The sequence below is a fragment of the Canis aureus genome, chromosome 10 (assembly GCF_053574225.1).
Source record: "Canis aureus isolate CA01 chromosome 10, VMU_Caureus_v.1.0, whole genome shotgun sequence".
In the NCBI taxonomy this organism is placed as follows: domain Eukaryota; kingdom Metazoa; phylum Chordata; class Mammalia; order Carnivora; family Canidae; genus Canis; species Canis aureus.
Genome location: NC_135620.1, coordinates 56,180,683 through 56,195,009, shown reverse-complemented (window position 1 = coordinate 56,195,009; position 14,327 = coordinate 56,180,683). Strand labels below are relative to the sequence as shown.

Sequence of the window (14,327 nt, the reverse complement as noted above, 5' to 3'; positions counted from 1 at the left end):
GAGCAAAGGAGGGACATAATCAGATTCAGTTTTAATAGGATCACTGGCTGCTGTGTTGAGACAGAAGCAGCGAAGTGGGTAACATGCCTGCGATGATCCAGGCAGGCAAGAGAGATAAAGGAATGTTGGGCTGGGGTGGAAGCAGTGGAGGTGGTAAGAAGTGGTAGGATTCTGCAAAGCCCTTGCTGAAGAGCTGGGGGAAACAGGAATAAAAGAAGGTGTCAAGGATGACTGAGGGTTTTGCTTCAGATCTTCTTAGAGCACTACAGACTCCCCAAACTATGATTTCAGCCCAGTTCCTGCCCTGGGGCCCAGCACACAGCAGGAGACATTAACATTTGATGATCTGAACTGAAAGTCGAGGAGTCTGTTGGGTTGGTGGCATCATTTCTCCAGGTCTCTATCAATGACATGGCCTACCTCCAGATACTGGAAATAAGGATGTAGGGAAAAGAGCTGCCACGTCCCCACCTTAGTCTAAAATGAGAAGTTGAGACAGGGCAGAAACAGAAACAGGGCCATACCCAACCCTTCCAATAAGAACAACAGAGACCAGTGCAGGGCCGGGGGCGGGGGGGTTGTGGTAGGCAGGAGCTAAAAGTAAAAAATACCAGTGATGGGCATCGAATTGGGTTTGTGATACTAAGAGACCTGGTACCAATCCCAGGTGTGTCCCTTGATTCAATCTCTTCCTTTTAGTCAAATGAAGTGTGAAATGGGGTGGCTGGCACTCTGAAAGGAGAGACTTTTAGCTCTAACGCCATATAGTGCTCTGATCCTTTCCGTATAAGTCCCTGTCCGTTTTTTTTCTTTTAAAGATTTTATTTATTTATTCATGAGAGACACACACAGAGAGAGGCAGAGACGCAAGCAGAGGGAGGAGCAGCTCCATGCAGGGAGTCCGACATGGGACTCGATCCTGGGTCCCCAGGATCACACCCTGGACCAAAGGTGGCGCTAAACCGCTGAGCCACTGAGGCTGCCCAAGTTCCTGTCTTTTTGAGCCATTTGATATACTACTTCTCCAACATCATCTTTAGGAAACTTTTCTGTTTCCTTTCAGAATGATTATTTCTGACTCTGTTTTGTAAGGTATGTCTATACTAGTTCCCGAAGGAAAACATCCATATGTTTCTGCCTGCTTGAAGTAAATACTACCTTAGTCCAGTTACCCCATCTGTAAGCTGGGAATAACACCAACTTGCTGGGCTGATGAGTAGGGTTAATTATATACAGAACGTGTTGGGGTTGAGCAGATACACAAGTGCTCTGGAAGTTCTTGGCATAATACTATAGCATTACAATAATTTTGGCTTGCAAATTATACCCCAGCAGAGGCATCACATGGAAAAGTGGGTCTAACCCCATGGTCTGCTGAAAGTGAAATCGAAAAAATAAGTTGTGAAATATAACTTCTCTTCCTAAACCTTTGGAAAAAGCGAAGATAATTCTTCCATGTGCAACACACATGCAGGGAACGAGTTTCCAGATCCTGGAGAGGACTTTCTTATCCTGAGTAGCCTGGCCAGCTGCCAGGGTCTGGCTGCTCCTCCTTACTGAGCCTACAAGCAAAAATGGGAAGGGAGGGAGCCAGAGAGGATTTGTGGTTGCTTGAGAGATGGGGCTTACAACGAGGATGTCTTCGCCTTTTGGGTTTTCTTCTATTTGGGCCTCCCTTACTTGCAGAATAATTAAGTGTTTATACAGCAGAGGAGTGATTTAAAGGGTAATTTGAGATATTTAAGTTAGGGTTACCCAAAATAAACATCTTAGTCCAAGTCAATTTCTGGTTCTTCCACCATCCCCCAGACACATCACACACAGACACTAGATTATTTCCTGAGTAATGCCAAGTAGGTAGATCCCAGGCAATGAAGGGGTTGTGTAGATGGTGTCTGTGGCTGTGGGGGTATGAACAGTGGGCTTAAAAAACCTTAACTGGGGGGACACCTGGGTGGCTCAGCGGTTGAGTGTCCGTCTTTGGCTCAGGGTGTGATCCCATTGTTCTAGGATCGAGTCCCATATCAGGCTCTTTGCATGGAGCCTGCTTCTCCCTCTGCCTTTCTCTCTGTCATGAATAAATAAATAAAATCTTTAAAAAAAAATTAACTGGCTTATGGAGGGTAACAGTCCTGTCTGACCGAAGAGGGAAGGAGCAAATGGCTTGATCCTGCAGGGACAACTTGCAGTCAATTCCATTACATCACTGTGTGCGGCTGAGGACGGAGCTTCAGAGGAAGACCCAAGTTGGAGCCCCGGTTCGGCCACTGCCCCACTGTGGCCTCAGGCGGTGAAGACGGGAGAGCTCTCAGACTGGGAATGTGACCTCCACCTCCAGTGTGGCCAGGGCTGTGTCCTGGCCTAGAGAGCCTCTGGCCTTCAGCCTGCCCTAACAGGTCCCACTTTTCCTACAGAAGACAGAAAAAAATGGAATCCCGCCAAAGCCCATCTATTAAAATACACAGGGAGCAAGTGGAGATTATTAACGATGTGGGCCACGGGGCTAATAAGTCAACCTTCCTAGAGAATTCCTCAGACTTCGGGCCTCAGTTCTCGCACCTCCGGCGCTCCACACTCAGAGGAGCACCGGCTCCAGTGGCGGTTACCTCATTTCCACGCAGCTCTTCGGGCTCCACGGGGGAACCTGGCGCCTCCCGGAAAAAAGCTTCACTGGGCCTAGCTGGGCCCCTCCTTCGGCCTCAGTTTCCTCAGCTCTGGTCACTAATCAAAGGACGACCCTGGGTTGCAAAGTAGAGACTGGTGGAAATGACATCCTTTCAGCCCCACCAGACCGGGAAGTGGCAGCCCGGCCCACGTGGGTGACCAGAGGTCCTTTGGGCCACAGGTCGGCCCTACGAGGGGTGAACGCCCCGACTTCCTCAGAGAGGGGAAGCCAAGTCCGGCCGAGGCCTTCCCCTCAGCCGGGCGCTGCGGTTGGGGCCCAGCCCGCCAGCAGCCCCTCCAGGCCGCCCCTCCAGGCCGCCTCCGTGGTCTCGAGGGCTAACACGCTCATTAGCAGAGAGACTCCTCCGAAGGTCAGGGACGCGGGGGCCGAAACGGGGTCTCCGTCCCTTCAAGAAAGGGATAAGGCACCGCGTCCCCCACGGTGTCACACTGTCACACCAGAAATGTCCCGGGAAAACTCGCCCCCGCGCCCCGCCCCCAACAGTGGGTCCCTGAGGTTCACAGCGCGGGCTCCAGGAGACGCGCCCGGCTCCGGCCTCCGCGCGCGGCGGGCTCGCGCTGGCGACCTCACGCCCCAGGCGGCGGCGGGCCGCGAGCGAGGCGGGGCCTGGAGCGCCGCCGGCCCCCGGTGCCCTCAGGCGCCGCCCCGGGGCTGGCGCCGAGGCGGCCGCGGGGGGTGGCGCGTGCTGAGGTGGAGAGCTGCGCCTCCTGAAGACCCGGGCACGAGGGGGGCGGGGCTTAGGCCGCGGTCTGGCGGCCCGGCTCGTGGGGGTGGGCGGGGCGGGGCCGGCGGGGGCGGGCCGGGGGCGGGGCGCGCGCGGGCCCCGGGAGGGCGGGGCCGCGGCGCGGGGCGGGCTCTGGCCGCCGGGGTGTCACACACGCGGCGGTTCGGGAGGCGGCGGCGGCAGCGGCGGCGGCAGCGGCAGCGGCAGGCGCCGCCGGGACGGGCACGGGAGCGCGGCTCGGGCGGGCGCCGGCTGCCTTCCTCCGTCGCTCGCTCGCTCGCTCTCCCTCCCGCTGGCTCGCCGGCTGCGGGGCCGGGCTCCCCCCGGCGCTCTCGGGAAGGAAGAAGGGGGGGCTGAAGACGCCGACAAGTTCCCGCAGCAGCCGCAGATCCCGGCCCAGGCGGAGGCTGCGGCTCCGACGGGGCAGGGGCGCGCTCGCCGCGGAGCGCACGGCCAGAGCGTCCCGGGCGGGGGGCGGGGTCGCCCGGGCCTTTCGCTCTCCGCGGGGCCGCGGGCCGGGATCCCATGAGACGCGCCCGTGAGGGGCGAGCGATCCGAAGCCCGGGCGGCGCGAGGCAGAGGCGGAGGGCGGTGCTGCAGCTGCTGGAGGCCGGGATCGGCCGGCAGGAGGCGGCGGAGAGAACTTGAACTTGGCGTCGGGAGCGGGCGCCCCGGACGCCCCCCGCCGGGGCCGGGGCCGGGGCCGGGGCCGGGGCCGGGGCGCCGAGGGACCTGGGCCGCAGCGCTGCTCCCCGAATGGCCGCGGCGGCGGACCGGGCTCCCGCGCCGCGGCCCTAGGCGGCCTCTCGCCATGGCCAAGTGGCTGAACAAGTACTTCAGCTTGGGCAACAGCAAGACCAAGAGCCCCCCGCAGCCGCCGCGGCCAGACTACCGCGAGCAGCGGCGCCGGGGCGAGCGGCCCTCGCAGGCCCCCCAGGCGGTGCCGCAGGCCCCGGCGGGCGCCTCCGCGTCCTGCGGCCCGACTGCCGCCTCCTGCTTCTCGACCTCTTCGGGATCGCTGCCCGACGACAGCGGCAGCACGAGCGACCTCATCCGCGCCTACCGCGCACAGAAGGAGCGCGACTTTGAGGACCCCTACAACGGGCCCGGCTCGTCGCTGCGCAAACTGCGCGCCATGTGCCGCCTGGACTACTGCGGCGGCGGCGGGGAGCCGGGCGGGGGCCAGCGCGCCTTCTCCGCCTCGTCCGCGTCGGGCGCCGCCGGCTGCTGCTGCGCCTCCTCGGGCGCGGGCGCCGCCGCGTCCTCGTCCTCGTCCTCCGGCTCCCCGCACCTGTACCGCAGCAGCAGCGAGCGGCGGCCCGCCACCCCGGCCGAGGTGCGCTACATCTCCCCGAAGCACCGCCTCATCAAGGTGGAGAGCGCCGCGGGCGGTGCCGGAGACCTCCCGGGGGGGGCCTGCTCGGGCGGCCGCACCTGGAGCCCGACGGCCTGCGGTGGCAAGAAACTGCTCAACAAGTGTGCCGCCTCGGCCGCGGAGGAGAGCGGGGCCGGCAAGAAGGACAAGGTAAGGCGCCCCTTGTTCTCACCCCAGGTTCCGGAGCCACTGTGCGCACGGGGAAACTGAGGCAACGCTCTGGTTCCTTCGTCAGCTTCAGGCCGGGACCCTGGGGTAAGGGCTCCCACGCCTGGCCCAGTTCTGCCCTCTCGCGCGCTCTTTCCCCCGGATCCTCGGCCTCTGGCACGGTTTCTCTGTCCGCTGCCCCTAAAATGGCCCCTCAGCCAGGTGCCTTCTTCGGAAGTAACCTGACGAGGGTGCCCCGCCATCCTTGTCCAAGAAACACCCAGACGGCCCTTCCGTCCCCCAGGACCTAAAGTCTGAAAGTCAGAGCTGGCACGGATCCTGAGGAGCGTTTTTTCCTTCGCTACTCCCTCCTCCCATTCTATAGATGGGAAACTGAGGTCCAGTGCTGGGAAGGGACTCGCCCGATATTACACAGCATTCTTGGTGGCAGATCCGGACCGGCTGTCTTTAAACGTATATATGTAAATCCCTCTAGGAGCCCTGCCCTGCCCCACCCCTCGCTCCAGGTTTCCTAATCGGAGCGGCCTTTTGTACTGGAGCTGCACCGGGAACCCCCACGCGTGCTTTTCCGGTTGAAATACGCTGCCTCCAGGAGCTTTCCACTTCGACCAGTCAGTTCCTCCCGGCCGTGCACAGAAAGGGGTCGGCCAGTCCGTCTGGCTGGAAGGAGACTCCTCACCTCTTTCTTCCTGATCCCACCCCCACCCCATACTGTCCCAGGAATGGGGGGGGGGGCGACTCTGTGACAACCCCCCTCCCTAACATTAGACCATTTTGATCCCCGTCTTTGAAGCATACCAATACAGCCAGACTGGGCCTCTCACTTCCCCCTTCACACTCCTGTGACACCTTCCCTTCCCGCATAAAATAATACTCGTTCTGTCTACTTATGGTGGAAGGCAGTGTTTTGATTACATCTGAGGCCCAGCTCCCAGCGATGTCTGTCAGGCCGATGTCCCTCTTGTTCTCTCCGTCACCCCCACCTTTTCCCAAAGGTAAACTTTTGCCCAGGCGTGGGCTGGGGAAGACTGATAGCAAGTCTGGATGTCCAGACAGGAGGGAGACAGGCTCTTACCTGCCAGCTGGTGCTTGGAAAGGGATGTTTTTGTTTTCCAGGCAGAAGTAAGGTGATGCCCCTCCTTTTAATTTTTCTGCCTGGCTGCTCCTCTCTGAGGTCCCAGGTCCCAAGAGTATTCCCTCCCCTCTGGGTCTGCAGGGTGGGCAGTGATGGGGCCGGTTTAGGAGCATGACTTGGAAGCATAGACTCTGGGCTTCCTACAAGAAGCTAGGAGCCAGGTGGCCACCCAGGTGCTGCCTTGGAGGAGGAGAGGTTTCTCTGGGAGCCTCCAGGATCAAGGACTTGTTGATCTGTGAGGGAAACACCAAAGAGGCTCCCTACTGCCTTAGATATAGCTCAGGTTTGGCGAGGTGCTGGCTTAGGAGAATCTGAAGTTCCTGGGTATGCTTGGTTTGAGTAAGGCCCCGCCTTTGAAGATGGAGAGATTCCTAGATTACCAGTGCTAGACTCCTGTGCTCCCCCTGTTAGTCCACAACCACCTCCCCAGTGGGCACCCCAGTGGGCAAATCTTTCTCTCCCACTGCTAGTAAAACCTTTTATGGCTTTCTTTTCTTACCTTTTTTTTTTTTTTTAAACGATTTCATTCATTTATTAGAGAGAATGAGTGGGGAGGGGCAGAGGCAAAAAGAAAGCAGACTCCTTGAGCAGGGAGCCCGACATGGAGTTCCATCCCTGGACCTTGAGACCGTGACCTGAGCCGAAGGCAGACGCTCCTCCACTCAGGCGCCCCCTTCTTTTATGGCTTTCAAAACTTCAGTAGACTTTTTTCCCCCCTAATTACAATTAAGACTTTTTTTTTCAATTAAGACTATTTCAAATACTGAGGGATAATAAGGTCTTATAGTTGGAATGTCAAGTGTGTTTAAGAGTTGGCTCTGTTCACCATCATTTTTTTTTTTTTTTTTTTTAAGATTTTATTTTTAAGTAATCTCTACACCCAGTGTCGGGCTCACATCTATAACCCCAAGATCAAGAGTTGCATGCTCCACTGACTTAGCCAGCCAGGCACCCCTCACCATCAAGTATTTTTTATGGGTCTTTTCTGTGCCCTCCTCTGCTAGGTGCTAGAGCAGTCCCCTGTGAAATTTATGGTCCAGGTTGCAGTGTGGATGAGGAGTGCTGTGATGGGGGTGCTGTTACAGGAGGGCTGAAGTGGGGGTGGTCATGGACAACCATGACTGTGGGAGAGGAGGGTCAGTAACTATGATGGGCGAACAGAAAGAAAGGCTGGCACTTTAGGGGATGCAGGCAAAGTGCCTGTGGCTGTCATTGAGAGGTTAGTGTTGCACAGGACCCCAGAGGGACAGCAGGGCCCAAGTTACGGAGGACCATATATGCTAAGCACAGTGAAGGCCAGTGAAGGGATTTAGCTGCTAAGTGATGTGAGCAGATAGAGTGTTTTGATCACTCCTGCCTGCATTTCACCTACTGGGTTGTGACTTTGAGCCCTTTGATCTTTTGAGAAATTGTTCCGATCCAGAGACAGGAGTTTCAGCTACCAGATATTCTTTTTTTTTTTTTTTTTTTTAATTTTTTTTTAAAGATTTTATTTATTTATTCATGATAGTCACAGAGAGAGAGAGAGAGGCAGAGACACAGGCAGAGGGAGAAGCGGGCTCCATGCAGGGAGCCCGATGTGGGATTCGATCCCGGGTCCCCAGGATCGCGCCCCGGGCCAAAGGCAGGCGCCAAACCGCTGCGCCACCCAGGGATCCCAGCTACCAGATATTCTAACAAGGAAGAAGGGAGGCAAAAAAAAAAGAAGGGAGGCAGTCACAGAGGGTCACACTGTGCAGTGGTTCTCAAACCAGAATTTAGAGGGTTCTTTAAAACAGATTCATCCAGACTGCTGTGGGTCCTGAGAATGTGGATTTCTAACAAGTTCCCAGGTGATCTTTTGCTGCTGATCCCAGTATCACACTTTGAGGACCACTGATGTAATAGTGACTTCTCCTTAACCTTCCTCCTGGGTCTTCTGGTTAAAATTGCTTTGGGATGCAGAGATCTAGATCCCCTCATCTCTGTCCTCTGTGTGGGGCTGTCTCCTCATCTGGGGACAACACTCACCCCCATTCCTGGTCAGGCAATCTGAACCCAGGCTGGTTTTCTCATTATTTTCATCAGGACAGCTTTTGGAAGGCCAGGCATATCGTAGATCCAGCCCTGAACACCTTGGAGCCTTTCTTCTACCCCTCCCCATGGATCCAGGAAAACCCACTTCTAGTGCCCCACTTAATCTCAGGCCCAGCTTCCTTTTGTCATCTGTTGGGGATAAGACAAGAACCTATAAGGCTTTTGAATGCCTCCCCACACTCCCACTCTGTGTGTGCCCAGCCCTGTGTTTTTAATGTCAGGCTAGAGTTGGGAGTTACTGTGGTGTGAAGGAGAGTTGTTAGCCTACAGATCGTCGTTTTAATGCATCCAGTGCCACCTCCCACTATGGTTTATCTTTGGGGGCCCTTCCTCGTGCCTCCCTATGTCACACACTTAGGCATCATATTATTCTCCCAGTGAGTTGTGTGACACACACACCCACACTCACCCAAGCATCCAGTCGTGGACATTATTCCTTTTAGAATCATGTGAAAGGAAGGAATGAAGGCTGCAGAAGACTTGTCAGTAATCTCTGGCCTAAGTCTCTGGAGGAGATTGTCACACGCTGTCTTCATCATTGGTTTCCCCAGGGGTTTTGTCTGGGAGAGGTCTTTACTGAGGAGGCAGCTTTGAGCTGGATCTAGAGATGGAAATGGAGTTTCAGCACAGGGGAAGTGCTGACTATAGCCTGCAGCAGCACTTCTGAACCAGTGCTCTGTGTACATGTGTGTATGCAATTTCACATGTATGTATGTGTGGGGTATATATGTGTGTATATGTACACACAGAACTTCAGTATGGAGTGTGTTCTTGAAAACCAGAGCTTTTTGCATTGGGCCTCTCTTGAGAAATGAGAAATGACATCAAATCAGTGGGGGGCTAAGTTTGGACACCACAGGGAGTCCTTGAAACTGGTGAGCCAAGAAAGGGACAGATTCCAAGCCATGACTGAGCTGCCACAATGGGTGGGGGGAGATGGGGTCAGAGTTAGGAGACAGAATCCAGGGGAGAGACAGTGAGGACCTGAGCTCCCGGGAAGAGAAAACGAAACTTTAGTAGAAATATCATTCCTTCAGGCTGTCTTTATAAAGAAGTGATGATGACAAAAAAAGCCAGTAACTTGGTAGGTCTCCCTTTGTGCAGCTGAACAGGTCTCCTCCCGTTACGTTTTCTGCTGAAGTCTTGTTTCTTTTATCATAATTAAGTAAACGTTTCCACCACAACTGAGAAGGTCAAGATGCATGATGACATCAGTTTCCCGGGTTTTAAATACATGCTAATGTGTACCAACACTTTATATTTTGTCAGCATCCACAGGGTTGAGTTAAATAACATGTTTCCTAACGAATAATAGCATGTCTAACTTTTTTTTTTTTTTTAAACATTCAGCAAACAGTTTCTGCTCGTCTGCTAGACAGGGGATATTCAGAGAATAAGGGTGGCCAGCTTTCCAGAAAGGAAGCTTCTCAGTTTGCATTGAACACCAGCTTCTCAGGGTCTAATCTGGGAGACATAACAGCTAAGGAGACCTGAGGAATGCCCAAACAGAAAAGCATGTGCAAGGGGCTGGTAGGGCCTCGACTCTAGGAAGTCAAAGAGAGCTTTCAGGAGGAGGTAACATTTGAGCTGACTCTCAAAGGATGAGTGGGATGGGACACTTGGGTGGCTCAGGGGTTGAGCATTTGCCTTTGGCTCAGGGCATGATCCCAGAGTCCTAGGATCGAGTTCCACATCGGGCTCCCCGCAGGGAGCCTGCTTCTCTGCCTAGGTCTCTCCCTCTCTCTCTGTATCTCTCATGAATAAATAAATAAAATCTTTAAAAAAAAAAAAAAAAAAGGATGAGTGGGAATTTCCTATGCAAGGGAACTAGGGAGAAGGGCTGCCCATACATTAAGGGATAGGACAGCTTGGGACAGAGCTTCGATGTTTGGGAAAGAATGGTTGGAGGCTCAGCGGGGTAGGCGTGGTGGGTGCTGATGAGGGAGGTTGGACCCAGAAAGGGAAGAGAGTGTCTCATGTGCTTTGTTGGGGAGTTGAAAATGGTCTTTTGGGCCTTTTCACATGCAGTCATTGATGTGTGGTTTGATCGAAGCCAGAGTCAAACAGGAGTTATCAATTTCTGTTTGGTTAATGGACATATTTTCCAGTTCATAGAAAGTAATGTATGGAAAAGGTAAGAGCCAAAGTTGGTATCTGTAATTTGGCTTGGGATACTTTATCCTTTAAAGTCCTGTCCCTTGAAAGTTGTGTGAGAGAAATGCTGCCTATCAAACCCAGTTTTCTCCATTGATTTCCCAAAAGAGAAATATTCTCTAGGCTTCATGCTAACCACTTAATTGGTCATTTAATCCTCATAATTACCCTAGAAGAGGTTTTTTTTTTTTCCTAGAAGAGGTTTAGATACTACATCAGTTAGCTATTGCTGCATAACAAATAACCCCAAACTCAGTGATTTTAAACTAGAGGTTAGCAAACTTTTTTTTTTTTTTAATTTTTTATTTATTCATGATAATCACAGAGAGAGAGACAGAGGCAGAGACACAGGCAGAGGGAGAAGCAGGCTCCATGCACCAGGAGCCCGACGTGGGACTCGATCCCAGGTCTCCAGGATCGCGCCCTGGGCCAAAGGCAGGCGCCAAACCGCTGCGCCACCCAGGGATCCCAGCAAACTTTTCTTAAAGGGTCAGATGGTGAATAATTTTAGGCTCAAAAGCCAGACAGTCTCCATCACAACTGTTTGACTTTGCCTTTATAGCTAGAAAGCAGCCATAGACAATATATAAATTAAAGGGCATAGCTGTTCAATAAAACTTAATTTACAAAAACAGGCAGCCGACCTGTGGTCTGTAGTTTCCAATTCCTGCTTTAAATGATAAGCCTTTATTATTTGTTCACAAGCCCACACATCAACCGAATAGTTTTTCTGGTCTCTGCTGGGCTTACACATGCATCTGTATTCAGGGTAGATGTGCAGCCCTGCTGATCCTTGCTGGGCTCTTTCACATGTTTAGGGGTAGCTGTTTAGGATGGTCTGGACTAAGAAAATTGGGCTCTGTTCCATATGGTATCTCATCCTCCATCAGGGTAGCTTTGTTCATATGAGCGTGGCAGGGTTCTAGAAAAGCCAGTAAGGTTTCTTGAGGTTGGAAATGGACACTGTCCCTCTACGTTGTGTTGATCAAAGCAAGTCACAAGGCCAGCCAGGATTCAGGGAGAGAGGAGGAGCTGCAAAGTTACAGGGCAAAGGGCAGGGATACAGACAGGCCATTATCAAGGCCATTAATGTGATCCATCCAGCACAGGTAGTATTGCCCTTACTTTATAGGTTTGAGGCTTCGGAAGATAATAATTTGCTTAATGTCCCACAGATACCATGATAGAACCAGGGTCACATCTGTACAATCTGAATTCCAAGTTTCTATGCTTTTTTTTTTTATAATCAGTTCTATTTTCCTTAATTTAAATGGAGACGGTAAGGCTCTGATTATTTACCGTAATGTGATTTAAGTGTCTCCTCCTTTCACTTAATGTTTCTCTTCTTGCACCCCTCTGCCCTAATTCCCACCTCTTTTAGTCTGGGCTTTGGTGGTCCCCAGAAGAGGCCCCAGAGCTGGCTTTTCTCTCTCCCTCCCCCATCTGCCTCTGAGTTCCATAAATGAGATGTTAATATAGCCCTTGAATTATTTTATAGAGAAATTCTGCATACAGAGTTGGCGCTTCTCAAGGGACAGCTGCAGAAAATGTGTGTCTTGTAACTGTCACGTCTTTTCATTCTAACACCGAGCATTCCCTCTCTCCAAGGATTGGTGAGGCTGTGCATGATGTTTTAAGAGGAGGAAAAAAAACTAATGGCACTTTGGGCTTATCAACAAGGAACCTAAGTTTCCTTAAAGGAGATCAGGTGACCATCCTCTAATCTGACAATCTCAGAACAGAACTGATTTCCCCTGTCTTAACCTCCAAGACTTGGCCTCATCCTCTCCCCACCCCCAAAGCATTTCTGACCCATAAAATAGGCGTTAAGGGGCAAATCTGAAACAGGTGTGGCTTCCTCTGGTCATTTAGCAAAGCTCAACTTGACTATGTCAAGTGCTCCCCTGGGTGGTTTATCTTGGAGCTGACTTTTACATCTCATCCTGGGAAAGCCAAGAGGTAGTGGCCTATGGAAGGAGGAGGAGATCAGGCTTGGCCTTAGAAAATAAATTGGGATTTATCACTTTGAAGCAGAGAGCTGGGATGCTGGCTGGCTGATGGCATCACCTGTTGGCATTCTGATGGTGGGTTTCCTATAGGATGGAGACAGAGGGTGCCGTGGTCTCTGCTGCCCTGACTTCATAACTTCTGAGCGTGTGGGTACAGGGATGAGCCAGGGGGTATGTAGTGCCTGCCGAAAGGGAGCTTCTTGCTGAGGACACGGGAACTAGGTGGGAACACAGATCTGTATGGCAGATTTTATCAATAAAGTGGTGTATGTGAGCGGAGAGCCATCCTGGCACAGATGCTGTTCTGGGCAGAACCTTGATTCCGTGGAGCCAAAGGAACAGTAGGGTGAGGAGGAGGTTGTTTTGGTTTCGGTTTTGTATTTTTTAACTGAAAGAAGCAGAGAAGTCTTCTTGGAGGAAGAGGCATTTGAGTAAAGAAAGAGTGGTCACTTCAGTTGAGGGAGCTTTCCACAGTAGTATTAGGCAATTCTTCCATTATACATGCTCAGTCAGGTACAATTCATTGTGCTTTATTTATGCATTAACTCTTAGTCCACAACCAAATCCTTTGAGGTAGGTGCTACTGTCATTCCCATTTTACATATGAGAAAACTGAGGCACAGAGCTGTTAAGTAACTTGTCTTAAGGTCATACCACCAGCAAGTGGCAGAGGTGAGATTCGAAACTGGATCCAGAGTCTTTGATTTGAGCTACTGTGCTATCCACTCCCTCAGGCTGCACAATCTCATGCCTGAATTTTCTCTGCCTTATTTGTGGCTGGATTTGCTCTTTATAAGAAATGCCCTCCATTAGCCTTGTAGGAGCAACTGATTCCTAGATTTCCGTATTTTTTTTTTAAGATTTTATTTATTTATTCACGAGAGACACAGAGAGAGAGAGCGAGCAGAGACAAAGGCAAAGGGAGAAGCAGGCTCCCTGCAGGAAGCCAGATGCAGGACTCAATCCCAGGACTCTGGGATCATGCCCTGCACCAAAGGCAGGCAGGCGCTCAACCACTGAGCCACCCAGGTGCCCATCTGTATTTCATAACTTAAGGGCACTTTTATACTGTAGTTAGTTTGCTTCTTAGAGTCAGTCCTAAGGAAGGTGCTAAACCCCCATCTTACAGATGGAGAAACAGGCATTCAGGAGGAATGGAGCCTGCCCTGCTTCCCAGCAGGTACTAGCCGAGCCAGTGGCCAGGCTGTGGACCTTCTGTTCTGAGCCCAATGCCCTTTGTGCTGCGGGTGTGGAGGTGGCTTGGCCAAAGCTCCAGTCCACAGGAAGGGTGACAGCCTGATTGATTTCCGGTTCTTTCCATGTTTTGATTCTGAAATACTTTACTGAGACCATTAAGGAGCATTGACAGAGGACCTCACTTCCACAATGGAATTTTCCTTCTTTTCCTGTTTGGTATTTTCCAGTAATATTTCTATTAATGTTTCACTTTCAGAGGCACTAGCTTCCTGAGAGTTTTTTGCTTTCTCAACTGCTGAGCCAGGAAGAATTGAATTTTCCTCTAAATCATTCAGTTCCTTTCCATTTTCTCCAAGGGGAGCCCTCTCTGGATTTCCCATTATGCTATAGAGGAAGGATCTTGGAGGTGGGTCCAAGGGATGGAGAGAGAATTAGTCAGGGCTGTGGGCAGTGACTCACGCCCTGTGTTTTCCAAGCAGGGTTTAAGAGTAATGGTCAGAAAGAGGCTTCTCAAGGTGAATGAGGGGAGAAGCGACTTGACAGGTGGGTGGAATTGGTGGAAGTGGATATCACTGGTCCACTGCTGAACCCTGAGTCCTCAGCTGGGCTGTGGGAGCTTATACCTTTCTCCCCATTTATTCATTCATTCAACAGACATTATCAAGCATTGCTATGGTGCTGAGTATTGTTCTCCTGAGGTACTGGTGATACAGCAGTGAACAAAACATAAAAATTTGTGCTCCCCTGGGGCACCTAACTGGCTCAGTCGGTAGAGCATGTGACTCTTGATCTTGGGGTCATAA

The 14,327-nt window shown here is 52.1% G+C and overlaps 1 protein-coding gene and 1 long non-coding RNA gene across 3 annotated transcripts in view; one reads left to right on the top strand and one right to left on the bottom strand.

Moving 5' to 3' along the window:
• The window catches only part of LOC144321753 (uncharacterized), a 74,983-nt gene extending 71,726 nt beyond the window's left edge, over nucleotides 1-3,257 (bottom strand). The window contains exon 1 of the long non-coding RNA XR_013387281.1: nucleotides 2,607-3,257. This is a non-coding gene — a long non-coding RNA (uncharacterized LOC144321753). The remainder of the gene's footprint in view (nucleotides 1-2,606) is intronic.
• A 340-nt stretch (nucleotides 3,258-3,597) lies between these two features.
• SHB (SH2 domain containing adaptor protein B) overlaps nucleotides 3,598-14,327 on the top strand; it is a 140,042-nt gene continuing 129,312 nt past the window's right edge. Inside the window, exon 1 of one of the 2 annotated variants that reach the window (XM_077912599.1) lies at nucleotides 3,598-4,935. In XM_077912599.1, the coding sequence (XP_077768725.1) occupies nucleotides 4,222-4,935 (714 nt within the window). In that variant the 5' untranslated portion in view covers nucleotides 3,598-4,221. The remainder of the gene's footprint in view (nucleotides 4,936-14,327) is intronic. The other variant, XM_077912598.1, reaches the window with a different exon arrangement.